This window comes from Bos indicus x Bos taurus, chromosome 22, assembly GCF_003369695.1.
Source record: "Bos indicus x Bos taurus breed Angus x Brahman F1 hybrid chromosome 22, Bos_hybrid_MaternalHap_v2.0, whole genome shotgun sequence".
Taxonomy (NCBI): domain Eukaryota; kingdom Metazoa; phylum Chordata; class Mammalia; order Artiodactyla; family Bovidae; genus Bos; species Bos indicus x Bos taurus.
Genome location: NC_040097.1, coordinates 35,681,381 through 35,704,332, shown reverse-complemented (window position 1 = coordinate 35,704,332; position 22,952 = coordinate 35,681,381). Strand labels below are relative to the sequence as shown.

General features: G+C 36.8%; 1 protein-coding gene across 2 annotated transcripts in view; it reads right to left on the bottom strand.

Moving 5' to 3' along the window:
- CNTN6 (contactin 6) overlaps nucleotides 1–22,952 on the bottom strand; it is a 322,024-nt gene that overhangs the window by 174,172 nt on the left and 124,900 nt on the right. For both annotated transcript variants that reach the window (XM_027523249.1, XM_027523250.1), the window contains exons 3-4: nucleotides 7,189–7,315; nucleotides 1,031–1,206 (exon numbers count right to left, since the gene is read on the bottom strand). In XM_027523249.1, the coding sequence (XP_027379050.1) occupies nucleotides 1,031–1,206; nucleotides 7,189–7,315 (303 nt within the window). The remainder of the gene's footprint in view (nucleotides 1–1,030; nucleotides 1,207–7,188; nucleotides 7,316–22,952) is intronic.

Below are 22,952 nucleotides of genomic sequence, written 5' to 3'. Positions count from 1 at the left end.
CTCCGCTCGGGTGCCCTTTCCCAATAAACTCTCTTGCTTTGTCAGCACATGTGTCTCCTCTGACAGTTCATTTCCGAGTGTTAGAAGGAGCCCAGTTTCGGGCCCTAGAAGGGGTCCTCCTTCCTGCAACAGTTCTACAAGTTGGGCTTTGGATGTATATTTTGTTCTGTAGATTTCAAAATAGATATTTTTTCAAAATAACAGAAGTATAGACCTATTCATCAGGGTCCCAAAGAGTAGCTTCTCACTCTTTGGTCCCTGGTACATCCTCTGAGGAGGGCGTGAGTGGGAGTCGCATGGCAGAGGGGGTATAAAGGGAAAGATGTAAGGCTTCTGCTTCATCCACATCAACAAATGTAATTACTTTCAAACAAGGCTTTCCCTGGATCCAATATGAAACATTTCAGTCCCTGGAAACACTATATATAAACACTATAAGGAGCAGTATGTCTATTGTTCATCTGCTAATGTCCCCAAATGTCACCAAGGTAATTATTTGGATGACATTTATGTGACGCAGTTGGACATTGTTACAGTTAATATAAAGTCTGCCTTTGGCAACCACTTTATTTCCACCTGCATCAAACTGTAGATGCATGATCACTTTTCCTGGGAGAAAGCTTTCCTCCCCCAAAAAACATCTTTGCTTTCTTTTATTCATGTGCCCTTCACATTAATGCCCAATGCAAAAGAAGAAGGAAAAAGGATATATATATATATATATATATATATATATAATCTTTATCTGAATATGTATATCTAGAACTTTCAGAGATGTTTCTAAATATAATTCACAAAATACAATAATACTGATATTTCCTGTTTTTTTTTTTTTTTTTTGGAAACAGATTCAACTATTCCCAGGAGTCTGAATTCACAAAATGCACACTGTTAAAACTTTTTACCTCTATAAATTCATATTTGCTCTCAAAGAGCATGTGATTGGCAAAGTTCGCTTTTTTCTACTATGGTTATAATAAGAATATATTTTCAGAAACACAAAGATTATAGATTTTTCCCACAAACTCACATGCAAATTGGAGCTTTGCCTTCTGACTCAGAATTGTTCCCAGAGAATTGGTGGCCAGGCACTGGTATGTGCCAATATCTTGATCTGTGCGAGGGCTGCTGATTGCCAAACTGCCTCCATCCAGCCTGTAGTGATAGCTCATGCTAAAATCAATATCTGCGCCATTGTGCTTCCACCTTCAAAGGAAAAAAAAAAATCAAATTATGCCTCCAAAATCAGAGTTGACCACTACTGATTTAAACAACATACATTGACAATTCTTGAGACTGTTAAAATAAAACAAAACATAGTTACATATGGGCACATCCTACCAGTTTCACTGAAGATTATTATCTTCGTGAGCTCCATAATATCAATAACTAGATTATTTGAAAGATCTTCTACTCTTTACAAATTACAAACACTCACCAAAACCTGTACAGTAAGGCAACAGAACTCTTGACATAAGAAATAAAAAGTAGACATTCAGTCAATAACCCTGGCCATCCTATTCCTTTAACAACTTTTCAAATAATATATACCATACCTGAACACCCACACTGATACTGCAAAATTGAATGTCAAAAATGATTTAGACATGAAGTCCAAGAAGAATATATTAGAATGGCACAAAGAAAGTCAGCAAAGATTTTACAATGCCAATTTGAGGTTGATAACAAAACAAAAATAACCTGACTACTTTAGAACTTGATTGTCTCTGATAGTTTCTTACTTGGAAAATTAATCATGCTGAAAATATTTCAACAGTACTTAGAAATGCCAAACTAAAATTATACCTTAACAAAACAAATGCAGTTTGAGAGGTTTTCATTTTAGGCTGCAAAAAATTTCTCGGCTTACCTAGTAGTCAACAATCTTTTAGAACATTAATTAAGTATCAGAAAATCCTAACAGTTATATTTATTTTCATAGAAGTATTAGATGATTTTGAAATTACGTTTTATCATTTTAAGATGAATGAATACCCATTTGTTATCTTTAATGGACCCACTTCCCCCAGCTTGCAACCCCTTACTTCCATCAAAATAGTCAGACATCTTGAAATCAGACTATTACACATTCAAACATATACATTTCTAGGGCACTAGCTTTGTGTAGTAATATAAACCATTTAAGAAAAGAGATATATTTTAAAACATTGAGTTAAGATAATCAGTCAGAAAAACAAGTGAATACCTCTTCCTGTGAAATAAAGACAGTTTGTAAATCTTGTTTCTTTAGAGTTTATGAGAGCTCTGCAGGTTCTTCCCTTCATGCTAAGGTCATATTAAAAATAGTTTTGTGCGGGTAGCTAATTGTAAGGAAGGAATGACATTTTATAGAATTATTCCAAATGTCATTGACTTTTTTAGAATTCTGAAACATCCCATGGAAAAAGTCTAGCAAATGTCTACAGCAGTAGAAGAGAAATACAGACTTAGGGTATCTTCTACCCTGTTAAAGATGAGAAATGATGGATATCAAATCATCCAGAGGACTTGAACCAACTCTGTCACTTTTAAATTACTTAGCCAATTCTTGTGCACCTCAACTTCTTTTTAATAAAAGGAAGCTGGAAGACAACAGTCAAAAATAGTACATTTCGTTTGCCTGAACTATCTGCCAATTTTTTTTTCTAGAGAAACTTATTCGGTTTCTAGTTCTCAATATTAGAAGAAAATGGAGAAAACTACTATTTTTTAGGCCTATCTGAAGCCTTAAATATTCTCCTTGCCAGTGCTATAATGCTGTCTTTCATAATTTGTTTACAGGGCATGGTCTTTGAACCTTTGTGTTCCCTTGCTTTTTCAATGCAAAGGATATACCACACTTAGTTTGCCAGCTTTCTTTAATTTTGAAATCAATCACTGAAATAACTGCTGTCATCATTACATGCTCCTAATTAAGCTCGGTAATTGTTTTTCAACACAAATTCAAAGTTGTTGGCTTAGCTGCAGCAAATGAATTTTTCACACTCTCCCCATAATCATTCTAATCACTATGGTACAATGATTATTAAACTGTGCATATAGATCAGGGGTTCAACTCCTGGTGTGGGCTTTGTTCTAATTAATATGTTTAAATAAATTGAGAAATAGTATTAATGAATTCAAGTGATTGTCATACAAGTGTTACTGATAGAATGCCATGCCCAGGAGAATTATCTCATGATGCAAACTAGGAAATATGCTATAGAAGATTATTTTAAGCATCTGCCTTAATATCATATTGATTCCATGAAACATAATGGATTTGAACTAAAATCTTGACCTTTTTCTGGGGAACATCCTTCACTATTAAGTAGTTAAGCCCTGTGTCAAGAATATAATGTCTGGGGCTATATTTGTCTGCTAGTCTGTGATAATGTATGTGTGTGTGAGAGTGTTTTTTCCAAAACGGAGCCTTGCTTTAGAGTTACATGGAGTGCGATTTCTGGACCCATTCCTAGACACATGAAGAACTCCAAAGTTGAAATTTGTAACGTCTCTCTGGGTGATTCTAATGTGCACTAAATTTAGTTCCATTGACCTCACAGAAAGAGTCTTAGGCCTAGCTTTGATATTCCTTTGTTCTGTATGCTTAGCCAAGTCATTTCTCCAAAAGTCATATCCATTGATTATAAAATTTGCACAATAAAAATATCCTGCTTTGTCACAGAAAGTTGTTAAGTAGATCCAGGGAGGAAATGAATAAAAAGAATAGTAAGGCAGAGTAACACCCTTTGTGATTTTTACTCACAGGCCTAGAGCTTCTCCAAACTTAAGAATGTCTTTGTGACTGGAGTAGATTAAATCACAGAAAGGAACCTTCTGCAGTGACCAGGTTCAGAGGACACGTGATGGAAATTCTCTCTGACATTCAAAGAACTTTTTTTGACAGAGGGTATCCTATGTAAAAATAATTTATGTGTGTGTCATTTCATTTTCCCAAATAAAATATATATTCTGAGCTCTAGAACTAAGCTCATCACCTATCTCATCACTATATCCTTGACTTATTAAGTATAAGCAATTCTACCCAAGTACTATTTTTTTTCCAAGTACTATTTTTGAGTAGCCCATTTTCCTTCCTTTAACAAAGCTGCATGGTTAGATGTTAATTTTCATGTGTTTCCTGGTCTTTAAAAGAATAGAAAGCGATCCTTTCCACTGGAAAACTTTGCCTAACATATATCTTGTCTTCACTGATATTCTGTCCGTGAAAGTATTGAATCCAACTGAAAGTGACTTTAGACAAGATTCTTTTAAACTGTTTCCAAAGTTCTGCTTTCAATGTTGCTTAGTTTCTCTTATGAGACTTCATTTTCTAAAGGGAATTTACTAAAAGGAATAAAATACACCTTAAAATCAACCACACCCTCACTTTGTGGATGAGGGATACAACGAAAGGAGAAAGACATGATTATTCCAGGGTTATATATGTAACGATAGAGCTGTGACTAGAAATGATAACTCTTGGTTCTAAGCCAATGGGTTTTTAGTACAGCTTCACACTATACCCAAGTAATTTCAAATAATCTTAAACTCCGAATCATAAAGTGTCCATCTATTTCACACACACACACAAACACTCAGACACACAATCCAAAATGAATACAGTCATGAGGATTTTTTAAAAATAAATTTTAAGTTCGAAAGGGTCATATTAAAACTAAAATTCACATTTTGTTGCTAATGTGCATTGTCTGAAATACCTCTGCCCTTTACTTTATTATCAAGAAAACTGGGATTCAATTTGACATTTAAGCATTAAAAAATTTTTTTTTCCTCATTATCTTTTAAAAGCATCTTGAGTATTTTATACCATGATAGTAGAAATAAGCTACACCTGGTTAAGGGGACTGGAAATAAGACGTTGATTGCCTGTCTTTAGCCTCCTTATTTACAAGCGTTACAACAGAAGCCATTTCACAACATTGAAATTTGCCATCTCTTCATTCAGTGTATTTCTTCACAAGTATTATTAGCAAATTGTTTTGAGAACCACTCTATTATATCTTTCCATGTGTTATAAGTCAATAGAAATTTTTATATAAGTACATGACTAATCGATGATCTCTCTTACCTATACTTAACAATTGTTTCTGATTGTATAGGGACTTACATGTTTTTCCTTTTCTCTAATAAATTCTATCAATCTTTAGGAACAATCAAATTACTTCTCAAAAATAAAATGGCAACTTGAAGTATTAGGTGATCTCAAAAATATGTTAGTCACATTTTTGTATATTTAGCCAAGTTTTAATTTAAATAACACAGCTTTTTACTTAAGGAAACAACCATGAACTAGATGGACCAGTTTATAAACTAAGTAATCTTCATCTGCTAGATGGACTTCATTGGTTGAGGTGTTCTAAAGATAGAAAAGCCTTAATAAAGCCTAAATAATAAGACACAGTTTTCAGCTCTTTTGTTGTAAAAAATAATACTGAAGTTATTTTGACAAGAGACACAAGATACAAAGTTGTCTTTAACCTTTTGTATTTAAGTCATTTAGCTAATTAATTAGATAATTATAAGATCACAGTAATTATATATATAAATATGGTATTTTTAATGGAACATATAAATCAGGAAAAGACAGTTTTTTTTTTGTTTGTTTTGTTTTTTACTAAAATGGACTGAATTTGTTGCTTTTTGTTTGTGATGATTTACAATGCGGGAGACGTAAGAGTTGTAGGTTCAGTCCCTAGATCAGGAAGATTCCCCTGGAGGAGGGCATGGCAATCCACTCCTGTATTCTTGCCTGGAGAATCCCATGGACAGAGGAACCTGGTGGGCTACACAGTCCATGGGGTCACAAAGAGCTGGACACAATTGAAATGACTTAGCACTATGAAATGACTTAGTATGCACACACTAAAAATTAAGACTTAAAAAAATGCTTTTAAACCCTAAAGCCACAATAGTCATTTTAATATTATTCTACTTTTTCTATATTCACACTGCACATGCAATTCTTGCCAACACAATATCTTTTAGATTTACACAAGTATAATGCATATATGCATGTATTTGTGAAGTCCACCCACAATGTGAATCAGATTCTGCCTCTACTGTAATATTCTAAGAACAGAAACACTGCAGACCATTCTTTCTTATTATTTCAGAGGTAATATGTGAGGAACAAATATATGTATTTCTAGTTGCCCAGAATAAAAATTGCTTTTCTGCCTTAGATGGTCCATAGCTGTCTTCAACATATTTTTTCTAAAACCAATTCTTTTGGGGTGATGGAATGTATCAGTGGAATCACAGAAATTGGTCTGATGAAAAATGTTTCAATCTGGATTAATTCCTTTTAGAGAAACATGTTCATAGTCATTGTATATGGGGCAACTGAGGCAGTAACCACATATTGTGGGGAAGGGAGTACAAAATGAATTTGTGCTTTACAATCTCTTTCAAATTGGGGAAACAAATCTTTTCCTGTCCTCTTATTTTTTTTTTCTTTCTTCCTCTATTCCTTTCTTCATTCTTTTTTTCTCCCTTCCTTCCTTTTTCTTCCATTCTTTTTGAATTCTCACTGTAACATAGACCCAATCTCAAGAATAACTGCTCTAAGCAAATCTAACCAGTAAGTTATAAGAGTGGTTGCTGGAGGATGAGGGTGGGATAATTATCACTTGGCAAGTGGCATGAGGGGATACTTTAGGGTACCAAAAATGTCTACCTTCATTTGAGTGGTGGACACACAGCTGAATGTGCTGTGCTGTGCTTAGTCGCTCAGTCCTATACGACTCTTTGCGACCCCATGGACTGCAGCCTGCTAGGCTCCAAGAATACTGGAGTGGGTTGCCATGCCATTCTCCAACACAGCTGTATACCTATGTAAAAATTCGTTGAGCTGTACACTTCAAATTAGGTCATTTTATGGTGTGTATGGGCTTTGGTGACAGCTCAGTGGTAAAGAATCCACCTACCAATGCAAGAGACATGGGTTTAACCCCTGGGTCAGGAAGATCCCTTGGATTAGGAAATGGCAACCCACTCCATTATCCTTGCCTGGTAAATCCAAGGACAGAGGAGCCTGGTAGACTACTACAGAGGAGTCCATGGATTTGCAAAGAGTTGGACACAACTTAGCCACTAAGTAACAACAACAATAAATTATGTGTATACTTTACCCTGAACACAAAGGAAAAAAAACCAGCATGGTGCTCAGAAGTAGAAATTTACCTATAATGGGGTAATGGGTAACCATTAGCAGCACAATTCAGGATTATTTCAGATTTTGACAAATCCAAAGGAAAAATAGCATCTTGTGGTTCTTGGGTAAAAATAGGAGGGCTCAAGCCACCATCACCTGGAAAAAGAAAAGAAAAATTACACCATGTGGAAAATACTTGACCCTGTTTTGAATGTAAACAGTATTAGACATCAAATAAATAGATATTTTTAAAACTATTTCATCTTGAAACAATCTCAAACATATGAAAAGTTTCAAGAATGGTACAAAGAATTTTCGTCCTATACCATTTAAAGAGTAGCTTTGCAAGCATGCCACATTATCATAAATGAATTAGTGTCTATTTTTTTGTAAAGGACACAATAAAATGATCAAAATCAAGGAATTGACATTGTTTCAATGCTAGCATCTGTCAGTCCCCTTTCTCTGTTTTTCTTGATAAAATCGTTTATAGCAAAAAGATCCAGCAGAGAATCATAGATTTCATTTATTGTTTTCTCTTTTTAGTGTCCTTGAAGGTATTAATTGAACACTTTCTGTTTTCACTTGATTTTCCTCACCTGGTAACTTCAAAAATTACAAGGCACTGATTTGGTTAGGTTTCACTCAATTTAGGCTTGTCTAAGGGACAACAGGATCAGGGTCCTTGTAGGAGCTGTATGCTGAAAATATGGGTAATAAAAAGGGTCTATAAAGATTTTTTTGTTTGTTTGTTTAAAGATAATTAAAGCACTGTAAAAACTGGCTCTAATTTTTAAAAATTATCACCATGAAAAGAAAACACTCCCCACCATCCAGAGTATATTGATCACATTGTCTTGCCCTCCTGTCCCTCCATTCCCCTCCCACAAAGGGTGTTTCCCTGTGTCTGCTGTTTAATTATGATTAGATTCAGGAATGTTGTGTGCTTCAGATAGCATCCTATCAGATAGTCCAGGACTTCTGCTTCTCTCATTTCTGCTGAAGTTAACTTTGATCACTGGTTAAGGTACTGCCTGCGAAACCTCTCCACTATGAAATTACCTCCCCCTCCCCTTATAATTAGTAAGCATTTTGTGGTTACAGACTTTGAGACAATGTAAATATACTGTTCCTTATTGAGAATTTAATTTTTATTTATATATTTCTATCAGTATGATCTACTCTTTCAGTGTGAATCCATAGCTTCTTATTTTATTAAATAAGGAATTTTTTATTAAATAAAGGAAGTTATTTATTATTACATAAAGGAAGTTATAGTTCATGACTATTGGATGCCCAAAGTTTCACTGATTTGGCCAGCAGGAGCCTATTCAAGCTGGTTTCTTCATCTTTTTGACATGTGCCTGTTATTCTTTGTTCTCTTCCTTACTTTCTGGTATAAGAAAGTGTTTCAGAATCATCTTACAGTTTTCCTGTTCCAGCCATCAAAGTGGTCCTTTTTTCTAAGAAAATTTCATTTTTTTTAAATTAGAGAATGATATTGAGAAGCCGTGATCTGGATGCTAAGTGTACTCATTGAGGTGTTTTTGCTCTGAGGACCTTTCAATATGTGCATGTGTGTGTGTGTGTTTGTGTGTAGGTTTTATATATTATATGTACATGAAGGCATGTAAGTATGTATATGTATAATTTTACATACATGAGTTGTTGTTGTTTAGTTGCTAAGTCATGCCAGACTCTTTTGCAACCCCATGGACTGTAGCCTGCCAGGCTCCTCTGTCCATGGATTTCCCAGGCAAGAATACTGGAGCGGGCTTTGGTTGCCGTGTCCTTCACCAGGGGATCTTCCCAGCCCAGGGATCAAACCTATGTTTATTGCATTGATAGGTGGATGCTTTACCGCTGAGCCACCACTGCTGACACCAGGGAAGCCCATACACATGCACATATATACACACAGACGGATAGATGGATAGAAGCATGTGTGTATGTATTTAGAGTCCACACTAGAATCTTGTGGTAATTCATAGAGGGTTTGTTCTAGGTTTGTTTTTTTTCTGTCTATATTTTTAACTTCCTATTCCAGCCATGAGAACCCTGGTTTCCACTATTCTCAATGTATTTATGCATTTGTTCAATCTCTCTATATGTAACAACTGCCCGTTACTGTCACCAGCTTCTCCCCTTTATGGAGCTCCTCCTCATCCTTTACAGATTGTGATACCTGCTGCAAGTTTTACTCCCATACCTGCCCTGACACCACTTGTTGAGTTGTCTCTTGCCTCCTTTACCTCACTCAGGTTCTGACCCTGTTCAGGGTCTCTTTCCTGTGTAGATGCTCTGTTTCATTACACTTGACCTCTGACACTGTGCGCATGGTCATATTCCAAAGTGGATAACTTTCACATCCTTGTGTAGGATCTAACACCTCACACTGCAATGTCCTTTCGTTGTGGGGATTCAGTCCTTACTTTGCTTGACTCCAATACCAGATTGCAGGTTTCTACTTTTACCACCCCGTCTTGGCAATGGGACCCTCTTCAGGCTTCCCAGACTCTGATATTTACTGTTAGACCAGCCCACTAAAGGTGTGCCCTTTTCACCTTACTTGGGCTCTGCCACTCCACAGGGCCACTCCTGCACTATCCCTTTGCTCTGCATGCATGTCTATCTCACTCGTCTCAGTATCTAACATGTGGGCTGCTATTGTGCTCATCATCCACATTCATGTGGACGCTCGCATTACCTATCTCCACTTTAGGACATTTGAACTGAATTGATAAGAAAGAAAAGTATGTGGGAAAGGGAGAGGAAGAGTTCAGTATTCATGGTTTAAGAGAAAGTCTGTGTTTTTTTTTAATGTCCAAATGAACACATAAAGCAAAAACATCATCATATTAAGATTTAATTTAAGGGCATCCAGTCCAGAACTCTACTAGTTGTACTTGAGGGTCATGTAGGAGCATGCTCATTTCCTCTGATACCTACTGCAGCTCGCGATAATCTCAAATTTGGTAGATATTTTAAAGACCATTCAGGCCAGACTTCTTGGTTTGGAAAGATAATAGAACTAATGGTTTATATCATGTGCCCTTAAATCAAATGGGCTTTAGTGGATTTGCAAAATTTGCAGTATCTTCATTGATAAAATAGAATATGTATATCGAATGGTTATTTTGAGATGTGATGACATGATACTTATAAAGTTTATCACATTGTGCCTGGTACAAGTGAATAATAGTCATCAGACTAAGAAAATTACCATCATTATTGTCATCATCATCCATATTATTATTGCACACAAGAAAACTAAAACCCAGGAAGTTGAATCATCTTTTCCAAATTCATCATCAGCTTTGAGAGATAGAAAGAAATCAAACTTAGGCATCTTGATTCTCTCCTCACTTTTTTCACCATTCACTTAGATCCATATCTTTCTTCCAAAATATTTGCGCCCAGGAATAATAAATTAAATCTGTAACTTTATCTTAAATTTGTAATTTTATTATATTCCATTATTTACCTAAAATAGCAGACAGATGGGGGTTTTCATTCCAGCCTAGTTAGTTCCTGTCCTGTGAAAGTCACTCAGTCGTGCCTGACTTCTTTGCAATCCCATGGACTCTAGCCTTCCAGGCTACTCTGTTTATGGAATTCTCCAGGCCAGAATACTGGAGTGGGTAGCCATTGTCTTCTTCAGGGAATCTTCCCAACCCAGGGACTGAACCCAGGTCTCCCACATTGCAGGTGGATTCTTTACTGTCTGATCCACCAGGGAAATGCTAGTTAGTTACTAGCTATATAATGCTGGATAAGTTACTTAATTCTGAACTGCAAAGTAGCAATACTAAGTCTTCATTGTTGTGTTACTATAAAAGTTGATTGGGAAAGAGTGAGTTAAAACAGACTTTTCTTATTCTAGTGCTTAATGAAATGAGCAAGGAATTATAAAAATGAGTAAATAACAAACAGAAATCAGCAAGGTCTGGGCCACAATACTTGTTAACTCATCTTATGACCCTTAAAGTGAGATTTCTGCTCTGAACAATCCTCTTTCTACAGTAGGAGAAATACTAGGAAAACAGTTTGATTCAGGAGGATTTGGGGATTAGATCTTTACTAATGATATTGTTGTTCCTACTACCAATTTAAGTTAAAGTTTGTGGAATTATAAGTGGTAATTTCTTGCCTTTCACACTGTGCATCATCTGCTTGTACTAGGATAATGATGTCTGAACAACTTGAAGCTGAAGATCACCTCTAATGTGGGCTATAAAATAATGGGCAATGCACAATGCACATACAAGGAAACTGGCTTAAGTCTCTTATTGGATTACCTAGAATTGGCCATAAACCCTTGCTGAACATTCTGCTAGTATAAGCCACCAGAGAGAAGCAGGCTATTAGCACCCAGCATTGAGGGATTTGATGCACACTGGGAAAGGCAAGCAGCCACCCTAGCTTCAATGGGCCAAATATTTGATCACATAATGCTTTCTATATAAAGATTGATGATCAACAGGAGAAATTGTGAAATAAAAATTCGCATTTCATGGCAAGACAAAACAATTTAAGAATTTTTTTTCTCTCTCTCCCCTTTGGCCTCCTCTCTCTCCTGCTAGTGCACTGTGTATCTGCATTAGCATTGAGCAAAACTCCTCCATCAGCAGAAATACCTGCTCAACCATAAAGAGCAATGTTCTCCCAGCACCAACAAGACAGCTGCTTAAAGGTAACATTCGTTCTTGATCTTGTAAGGGGCCACATGACCCACCAAAATGATGCTTAGATGCGGGTTATGTAAGCTGTCAATAATGCAGCGTTTGATGAGCAGCTTTCAGTCTCAAAAAGCTTGTACAACTCTACCTTGACTTCTAGTGGCAGAACAGTTCTCACAGCTTTCTCAGGTGGTCTTCCCAGGTTATAATCCTCAACTTAGGCTCAAATAAAATTCCTTTTTTTTTGGTTTGAAGTATCAACAAGAAAAGGGATAATTTCCAATGCCATTGACTTATAAATAATCAAAATAAACAAAGAAACGATAGGAAAAAATATGTGGAATAAGAAGGGCTTGTCCAGGCTCAGAGAGGCAAAAGGATTTTCAACTTCTTAATCTTTTCCCCAACAGTTGTGAGATTTAGGGTGAAGCAACAAAATTCTGAGAATTCTCTTAACAACCTCAAATTCTGGAGATAAGTAGATTTATATAGACATGCATTGTTATTATTTAGTTGATGGGTCTTGTCCAACTCTGTGTGACCCCATGAACTGTAGCCTGCCAGGCTCCTCTGTCTATGGGATTTCCCAGGCAAGAATACTGGAGTGGGTTGCCATTTCCTTCTTTAGGGATCTTCTTCATCCCGAGATTGAATTCATATCTACTGCAATTGGAGGTAGATTTTTTTTTTACCACTGTGCTACCAGGGAAACCCATGTACATGCATAGGGTATTTTAATTTTTTTCTCTTCTGTTTGAAGGGCTCCTTTCTCCAGCCCTTTACTCCAGAGCTCCTGAAGAAAAAAAGAGTGAAGCAGAGAAGCATGAATAGTAAAGCTGACTCTATCTCACAAGCCAATAGCTTCATGCCTATATACTCACTTTGTAAAATCTCTGAAGCCCAACTGAAAAATGATGCATTTCTCCAATCAAGTCCACCTATGACTTTTCCACCAATAATCTTGCTAGAAACCATTAAAGATAATCTTAAAATAGAGAGAAGCACCCACATGGTTTAATAAAGGCTGAACTTCCCACAATATTCCCTCGAGGTACAAAGTATGAGTACTCATGATATGTGGGTATCTGGCCTCCAAAATGGAACTCAGAGGAAGAAAACAAACAGGTCCCTAATATGTTGAGAAGAAAGTTAAAAAAAAATCCCTCTGTGTAAGGAATAAATGAATGGTTAGTACATAGTTCTTCAAGTATGAGCATATGAAAATAAATGGAATAGTAAGTAGGAAAATACATTGCAACAATAAAAGTCAAACATACAGCATGCCAAAGATAGACAATATATCCAATGTAGCAGAAAATATAACTCAAGATTCAAGGGGTCGCAAAGAGTCGGACACGACTGAGTGACTGCACTGAACTGACTGAGCCTTAGGAAATTTCTCAAAATTGTTTCATGCTGTAGAGTAAGAACATGAATTCAAAAAGCATAACTCAATGTCAAGATGAAAAAAAGAAACTATAGAATCAGATAAATTAGGATGTAACTTATACATAAAAGATCCAACCCAAACAGCATTATTAAAGAATGAATAAACCAACTAAGATGGGCAAACAAACAAACAAACAGATACCTCCTAAAAGTCAAATTACTGACAAAAAGATTAGAGATAACTGTAATGAAAAAACACAGATAAAACAATTGAAGAGAAGGTAACATATAAAAAAGATAGATAAGATCTAACATAAAGAATCTTGATGTCACTGAGAAATACAATCAAACAAATCTTTTGAAAGCTACCAAGAAAATTCCAAATAGAAAAAATATACCAAATTCCAGAGACATTTTGGAGAGAACACTTTACACCAAAGCATGTGTTAGCTGCATGTGTTAGTAAAGTGACTTATCTTCAAACTTAAAGTCTTTTCAAGAACACCATGCTGAAAAACAAAATTACTTAAAAGAGTGAAAGAGAAAATCATATTAATCTCAGATTTTGTAACAGTATAGCATTCTATGCCAGAAGACAGTGAGGGAAAAGCTACAGTATTCTGAATAAAAGAGTGACGTGACTATTATCATCCACTGACATATCTTTCAAATCTAATGGCATTCAACACACTTTACCATCAAAAAAGAAACAAATACACAAAAACCCTGGGAATATAACATAAATGACTACTTTTGACGAAATTACTTAATAATGAATTTCATCCAACTAAAAATAAACCAATATACAGATATCAAGAATGGAGGCAGAATAGTATGCACATTGAGTATGTTCAAATATTAAACTACTTAAGAAACATGTTGGTTTTAGTTATAGAACAGAATGTGAATGCCATAAACTTGGATAATATTAAAATAACAGTATAAATAGAAAAAGAGGGATGGGTAAAGGAATATGGTCTGAAGTGTGTGAGTGATAATATCGTCTTCTTTCATAATTTCAAAATTAGAGAACATATGTGTGTATGTATATATATATATATATTTTTTTTTAATACATAAGCATTTTGATCTCAGTATTATTCAGTGTGTCTTTTATCTTTGCAGGAAAGTTTTAGGGGAAAAAAGTGTATCTATGTTGTTTCAAACAGTTTATTGAATATTCAAAATTCTCATTTTTTCTTTCTTTTATTTTTACTTTTATTGGACTAAACAAAAATTGGGTATGGTACATGTGTACTCAGTTGTGTCTTATTCTTTGTGACCCCATGGACTGTAGCCCACCAGGCTCCTCTGTCCATGGAATTTTCCAGGAAAGAATACTGGAGTGGGTAGCCATTTCCTGTTCAGCGTATCTTCTTACCATCTGAGCCACCAGGGAAGCCCACTATCCTTATGTCAAAGTAATACCTATGGCATGGTCCCCTTTTATAAAAATAGCTTTTGTTTCTGCACATATATCTCTCTACACATTAATCTACATTCTCTGTATTTACATGCCTAGAAAAACAGCTGCAATTTCAACAAATTTTCATACTTTATTTTGGGGAAAGTTTTTTTTTTTAAGGGGAAAGATTTTATTTTCCTTAATATTTTATAATTTGAATGTTTAAAATAAGCATGTATTTATGTTTAAAATTTTTTTTTAAATGAAAGAAGGATACTAGAAGCAAATATATTGAGATTGGTAATCTGGTTTTTGATGGTACAGTATGACTCTGTTTAATCCTGTGTGTGCTTAGTTGCTCAGTCATGTCCAACTTTTTGTGACCCCATGGATGGTAGCCTGCCATGTTCCTCTGTCCACAGGGATTCTCCAGACAAGAATACTAGAGTGGGCTGCCATGCCCTCCTCCACGGGATCTTCCTAACCCAGGGATCATACCCTGGTCTCCCAAATTGTAGGCAGATTCTTTACCAACTGAGCCACCAGGGATGCCCAAGAATAGTGGAGTGGGTAGCCTATCCCTTCTCCAGGAGATCTTCCAGGCCCAGGAATCAAACCAGGGTCTCCTGCATTGCAGGCAGATTCTTTTAACAGCTGAACTACCAGGGAAGCCCTATTTTATTCTAGATCTTTAGAATTTAAAAATTTTCAACCACTTTCCTTTCCCCACAAAAAATATTTTGTCATGCACAAAATACGTAGACAACAAGTGTTAACTTATCTTCCTTTACCTTCACTCAGAGAAAAGCTCTGTTCTATCTTCATTTAATCTATATTAGGGGGATATCTTGACTTAATAATATTTTGTATTTTGGAGAGTAATTTGTAGTTTTCCAAGGACTATTACATATTCCAAGTAACAAATTACATTTCCATGATACCTTTTGTGAGGCATTCATTTACATTCTTATTTGACATTTTTTTTTTAACTTTACAATATTGTATTGGTTTTTCCACATATCAAAATGAATCTGGCACAGGTATACATGTGTTCCCCATCCTGAACCCTTCTCCCTCCTCCCTCCCCATACCATCCCTCTGGGTCGTCCCAGTGCACCAGCCCCAAGCATCCAGTATCATGCATTGAACCTGGACTGGCGACTCGTTTCATATATGATATTATACATGCTTCAATGCCATTCTCCCAAGTCATCCCACCCTCTCCCTCTCCCACAGAGTCCAAACATTTTCTAACAAACTTTAGTTCATTTTGAAAGACACAAAAGCCTGGTCTTGGTGAATTATCATCAGTCTTTTTTTTTTTTTTTAAGAACTTGAATTGATACCAGTAAAAAGTTTAGCATTTGTCAACTAGTTGTTCGGTTGCCTTTGGTAAATCACTAGATTTTTTTCATATTGCATTGAAATAATAAAATAATAGTGGACTTTTGTTGTTTTGCTTACATGCTCAGAAAGGAAGGACACTGTGAGCTTTCTATACAAGAAGAGCTGAAAACATGTGACAATATGGTATCAAAAGCAAGATATCAAACTCCTTTTTCTTTAAAAATGCACTGGAGGTTAGGAAAAGTTGGTATTTTGAGCAATAAGTGATAAAATAACCTGCTGTTGTAAAATTACCTATAATACTATAAGAAATGTTTTACTACTTGTTAATAAAGCAAGAACTTTGCAATAGATGAACACTGAAAAATAAATACTTTTAAGTATCAACTAAAAGTAAATTATAAAATGTTACTGAAAAATCCTTGTAGGATTCTGCCCCATTTTTATTCCTCTTTTATCTTCTGTGGAGTTAAAAAATAAAAAAGTTAATCCTATGATCTGGCTCCAATACTGAATCAAACTACTGAAGTCTAAAGTTCATTGTCACCCTCCCTGAATTTAGAAACTTTTGATTATATCTAGGACAGTCACATCTTGTCATTTCTGAGCAGTCCATGACCATCTTCGTGGAGAAGAAGCTTTTAACTGATAGGAATAGGCCCTTCATTTAATTCACCCCATTCTCCTGGCTATGAATGACTAGACCAAAGGTGAATATGTCCTGCTGGGCTGTGGTACTTCTCTCTCTTAGGAATTGGGAAATAAAATGAAGAGATTTATAGTTTCTGATTGTTACTTGAATGGAGAGGAGGTTGTTCAGGATTATTAGTTTCCATCTTCCATAAAACTCGTTAAGAGTTAAAAGAATACTAGTCTATACAGTGACAAAGATTGAGACAGGCAGACAAATGGGCAGGCAGATGGTAGAATGATGGAGAAAATAAATGAGTACAGAGTTACTTTATTCCCCAAGCTTATTGATCCTTTGTTGAGGGATCTGCCTCTGTGTTCTATCAGCAAACTGTACAGTTTCTGTTTTTTGCAATGGACAAAATGTTGGGAAAGACAGATTCAAATAAACAATGTTTATGACCAGTGTTCTATTGCTTTTCTTCTCTCCAGAACTTCCAAAGGGTAGATAGCCTGGGCAGGCAACCATTTGTTTACAGGAGTAGTTATTAGAGGCAACTTTAAGCATATGAGAAGACCTGTCTTTAAAAGATCACAAAACTAAAAGGTGTATTTTCCTTGAATTTACTTGAATTTCATTTTGAGGACTTGGGAAAATTTCAGGATTCACAGAGGGTTAAGACCTGAACACTCTAAGGTCATGTCCAGATAGAAAGTTTCTGGGATCTCTCTTTGTGCTATAATCCCAACCCTACATATAGATTTCCTCACCCAGGTTCCTGGCACCCTCAAAATGTCTTCTACTACAAAAGCTCAGTTTTTGAAATAATGTTCCAATTCCATAGAAACAGAACAAAACAAAACAAAAAAGGAGCTTTCCTGATGGCTCAGTGGTCAAGAATCTGCCTGCTAATGCAGGAGACAGGGGTTCGATCCCTGGTCCAGAAAAGTCCCACAATCCGTGGAGCAACTAAGCCCGTGCGCCACAAATGTCGAGCTAGTGCTCTGGAGCCCAGGATCCACAACAAAAGAGGCCACCTCAGTGAGAAGGCCGTGCACCAAAACTGGACAATAACGCCTTCTCTCTACAACTAGACAAAGGTCCGCACAGCAACAAAGGCCCAGAACAGCCAAAAATAAATTAAAAAAAAAAAAGAGAGAGAAAAGGAGATGCGTGTTTTTCTTTTTTTAAAACCAAATAAGAAACTAAAACCTGGTGTGTATAATGAGCATGACCACATGAAGTTAGGCTCTTACAAGGGCCTAGCAATTCTAGTTTAAGGCTCTACAGTTACCATCTTAATATTCTTAGTATTATCATTCCCTAAATTTGTGCTTGTAAGACAAGTGCGGTGAGTGTGATAAGTCCCTAATGCTCAGAGCTTTGGCTAAAGAGTGGTACTTCCTCCAGCCACCCGCAAAGCCTATCTTCTCTGGACAGATTCTTGTCGGTTTGCTCCTCACCTCCTGATGCCTCAGGCCTATGTTGACCTCCCCTCATCCCTTCTGCCTAGCAACACCTCCAGCTCCAGAATGGAGCCCATGTATAGGTCACATAGTATCAGGGTTTGCTGTGAGCATGCTACTGTATCTCAGGGCAAGGCATGGAGGTGGTTGTTCCTGCCCCTACATGGCAGCACTATTCTTTCAGTGGTCAGCTTCTTGATGGGGTGAGCCTCTTGTCCATTTCTGCTCTGGGTACCTGATGTGTCCTGGCACAGACACTTCAGTGCCTTTGAGGGTTGTCTATCTGCTGTGAGTTGTGGGAATGATCTGGGGGCACATGTTGGTAAAGTAACTGATACGGAACAGAATCCAGTGGCCAGTAGCAACAGCTGGGGGGTGTTTGCACCAAATAGTGGGGAGAGGCCCTCAGGGCTTCTAAGGGTCTACCTTACCCAATAAATATCCCAGGGAGAGTGACATTAAATAGCAAATAAAAAACATCATGCCAGATCAAAAAAGACACCATGATTAAAGCTTACAGAAGTTAAATGATTTGATCAAGATCACACAGCTAGTGATATTCCAGGATGGTACTCAAACTGAGGTTTGACACCAAATCCAGAGTTGTACACCCTGCAGTATTTCCACTGGAGTTCTGTGTATTTCCAGGAGTAAAACAGCTCTACTCTCTCTGCTTTATTTATTTTCTTTTACTAAACCTCTGCCTTAGTTTCCAAACCAATTTCTTTAACCTACAGAAACTACACTAGACTAAGGTTGGTTATGTCCTTCCTGGAATTAAAGTTCTGTAAGAGAACATCTCTCGTTATTACACACAAACACATACACTATTTTTTTTTTCTTTTTTTCTCTCTCTCACCAATTTCCCTTGTTCTTCTAAGCAATTCACAAAATTTTATAATAGAAAAAAATGTATATCAGAGACATTTCCACTTAATTGACAGGGGATGAAAAGTAATTCCAGGGAGGTCAAGTGCTTTCCTTAAGAATCAGAGGCAAATATGAGTCATAAATCTGACTATAGATCTCTGCCCTGGAATTTTCACTGTCTCTTTTTATAAAATTTTTTTTCATTTGAACCATTTTTAAAGTCTTATTGAATTTGCTACAATATTGGTTCTGTTTTAGGTCTTGGTTTTTTGGCCTCAAGGCACGTGGGATCTTGGCTCCCTGACCAGGGATCAAACCTGCACCCTCTACATTGAAAAGCAAAGTCTTAACCACTGGGCAGAGGAACCAGAGATCAAATTGCCAACACCTGCTGGATCACGGAAAAAGCAAGAGAGTTCCAGAGAAACATCTATTTCTGCTTTATTGACTATGCCAAAGCCTTTGACTGTGTGGATCACAATACACTGTGGAAAATTCTGAAAGAGATGGGAATACCAGACCACCTGATCTGCCTTTTGAGAAATCTATATGCAGATCAGGAAGCAACAGTTAGAACTGGACATGGAACAACAGACTGGTTCCAAACAGGAAAAGGAGTCCGTCAAGGCTGTATATTGTCACCCTGCTTATTTAACTTATATGCAGAGTACATCATGAGAAATGCTGGACTGGAAGAAACACAAGCTGGAATTAAGATTGCCGGGAGAAATATCAATAACCTCAGATATGCAGATGATACCACCCTTATGGCAGAAAGTGAAGAGGAACTCAAAAGCCTCTTGATGAAAGTGACAGTGGAGAGTGAAAAAGTTGGCTTAAAGCTCAACATTCAGAAAACGAAGATCATGGCATCTGGTCCCACCACTTCATGGGAAATAGATGGGCAAACAATGGAAACAGTGTCAGACTTTATTTTTTTGGCTCCAAAATCACTGCAGATGGAGACTGCAGCCATGAAATTAAAAGACCTTACTCCTTGGAAGGAAAGTTATGACCAACCTAGATAGCATATTCAAAAGCAGAGACATTACTTTGCCAACAAAGGTCCGTCTAGTCAAGGCTATGGTTTTCCCACTGGTCACGTATGGATGTGAGAGTTGGACTGTGAAGAAGGCTGAGCACCGAAGAATTGATGCTTTTGAACTGTGGTGTTGGAGAAGACTCTTGAGAGTCCCTTGGACTGCAAGGAGATCCAACCAGTCCATTCTGAAGGAGATCAGCCCTGGGATTTCTTTGGAAGGGATGATGCTAAAGCTGAAACTCCAGTACTTTGGCCACCTCATGTGAAGAGTTGACTCATTGGAAAAGACTCTGATGCTGGGAGGGATTGGGGGCAGGAGGAGAAGGGGACGACAGAGGATGAGATGGCTGGATGACATCACTGACTCGATGGACGTGAGTCTGGGTGAACTCCGGGAGCTGGTGATGGACAGGGCGGCCTGGCGTGCTGTGATTCATGGGGTCACAAAGAGTCGGACACGGCTGGGCGACTGAACTGAACTGAACCACTGGGCTGCCAGAAAAGTTTCTCCTCTATCTCTTGATGCTTAGCTTATGGTTCCTCTTTCAGTATCCTATCATTTTGCCTTTTCATACTGTTCCTGGAGTTCTCAAGGCAAGAATACAGAAGTGGTTTGCCATTCCCTTCTCCAGTAGGTTTTATATAAGGTAGATATATTAGGGTTAATTTTTAGTGGGAAAAAAAAAAAAACAGAAAAAATCATCAATTATATTGGAGAATAAAGAGGATAAAGGTAGAATTAAAAATATAATTATGAGGTTATCGCAATAGTCCAATAAGAGAGATACATCTTAAACTAAGGTAGTGAGAGTAAGAATGAAAAACAAAAAATTTTTTTTCAATGTGATTTGTCAACTTACTGAATTTGGGAAAATGGTAAAAGAGAAAGAAAACATTAAAAGTGCCCAGAGATATATTATTTTTCAAAATAAAGGGAAAAACAAAAAAAAAATAGTTCAGATTTGCAGATGTTGATTTTCTGGCTCCTTGGGGTCATAGGTTTAATTGTCTAATAAATAGTTGGATATAGTCTAATAAGTAGATGGGGCTTTCCTGGTAGCTCAATGCAGGAAACCTGGGTTCAATTCTTGGGTCAAGAAGATCCCTTGGAGAAGGAAACGGCAATCCACTCCAGTTATTGCCTGGAAAATCCCATGGACAGAGGAGCCTGGAGGGCTACAGTCCATGGGGTCACAGTCAGCCATGACTGAGTGACTAACACTAACAAACTGATGTGGCTTGGTAGTGAGGGCTGGGGTGCAGAGACAGATTTTTCTTTTTTTTTTTTTGGCTCACCAGTCTTTAAATTCTAGTATAAAGAGAATTTTATTCTAGTAGTGGTTTTAAAATGGCAATATTCAATACATTCTACAGATATATTTGAAGATTGTTTCAAAAATGTAGGTTGTGGTGTTTATTGCAGCATTGTTTACAATAGACAAGACATCAAAACAACCTAAATATCCATCAGTGGATGAATAGATTTAAAAATAGATTAAAAAGTATATATATATATATGGAATGCTTCCCAAGTGACTCATATGGTAAAAAATCTGCCTGCAATGCAGGATGCACAGGTCCAATCCCCAAGTTGGAAGATTCCCTGGAGAAGGGAACGGATGCCCACTTCAATATTTTTGTCTCAGAAATCCCATGAACAGAGGAGCCTAGTGGGCTATAGCGCATGGGATTGCAAGAACAGGACCCACGTGAGCAACTGAACACATGACATATATGAGATATTTTTCAGTCATAAAGGAGAAGGGAATGCTGCATGTGTAACAACATGTATGAACCTTGATTGTAAAGAGCCTGCCTGCAATGCAGGAGACCCAGTTTCAATCCCTGGGTTGCAAAGATCCCCTGAAGAGGGGAATGGCAACCCATTCCAGCTACAGTCCATAGGGTCACACAGAGTTGGACATGACTGAATGAGACTAAGCAAGCTCTTATGAGTAGTACATAAAAAAAGTTTTACTATGAGAGGTGATGAATATATTAACTAACTTTTGGGGATGATCATTTCATAATAAATACATAAAACAAGTCAGTACATTGTATACCTTAAACTTACACAACATTTATATCTCAATTTATGCAATGTCAATTATATCTCAGTAAAGTAGTGGGGAAAAGTATATGGTCAAATTGGCATTAACTTTAAACAGTAATTAAATTCAAGCCATACTTTGACTTTGACATTTATTTTACACCTGGATAATCAGTGACTCCTTATTCAAGTAAACATTAAAGTTCTAAAGAGGAGGAGTCTGACGAGGAGGTAAAGAATCTACCTGCAGTGCAGGAGACTTGTATTTGATTCCTGCATCTGGAAAATAACTGGAGAAGGGCATGGCAGCCCACTCCACTATTCTTGCCTAGAGAATTCCATGGACAGAGGAGCCTGGTGGGCTTCAGTCTATAAAGTCACACAGAGTCAGATACAACTGAGTGACTAAGAAGACTGAAGAGTAGTCATGCTTAATGTTTCCTGCAATGGACATTTGATAAAACAATCCTTATTTGACAGTCTACTCTGAACATAATGGAATCATTCTCGTTATTTGTTTTAAGTTACTCTAATATAATGACCTAATGGTATATACATGGCTTAACATTGGAGACCTGCAGTATTTCAGTCCACTTAGACTGATTTGAAAGTTAAGCATTAAACCTGATTGGAAAGTATATGACATATTGGAAATGGCACACAGATAATAAAGTAAATCATAATAAGAGTGCCTTACCATATATTTCACATTCTGTTGATCTCTTCATTTTAAATCCAAACCAAAATAAATTCTATATCATCCCTTGTTTTGATACTACTAGCACACAGTGATAAAGATCCAACATAAGTCAAGTCAGCCACACTTATTAGCTCTGATTATGTGTTAAAATTTTGTTATGCACTGACAACGCAAACATAAATAAATGCACTGCACCCAAAAAGTTTACAACCCA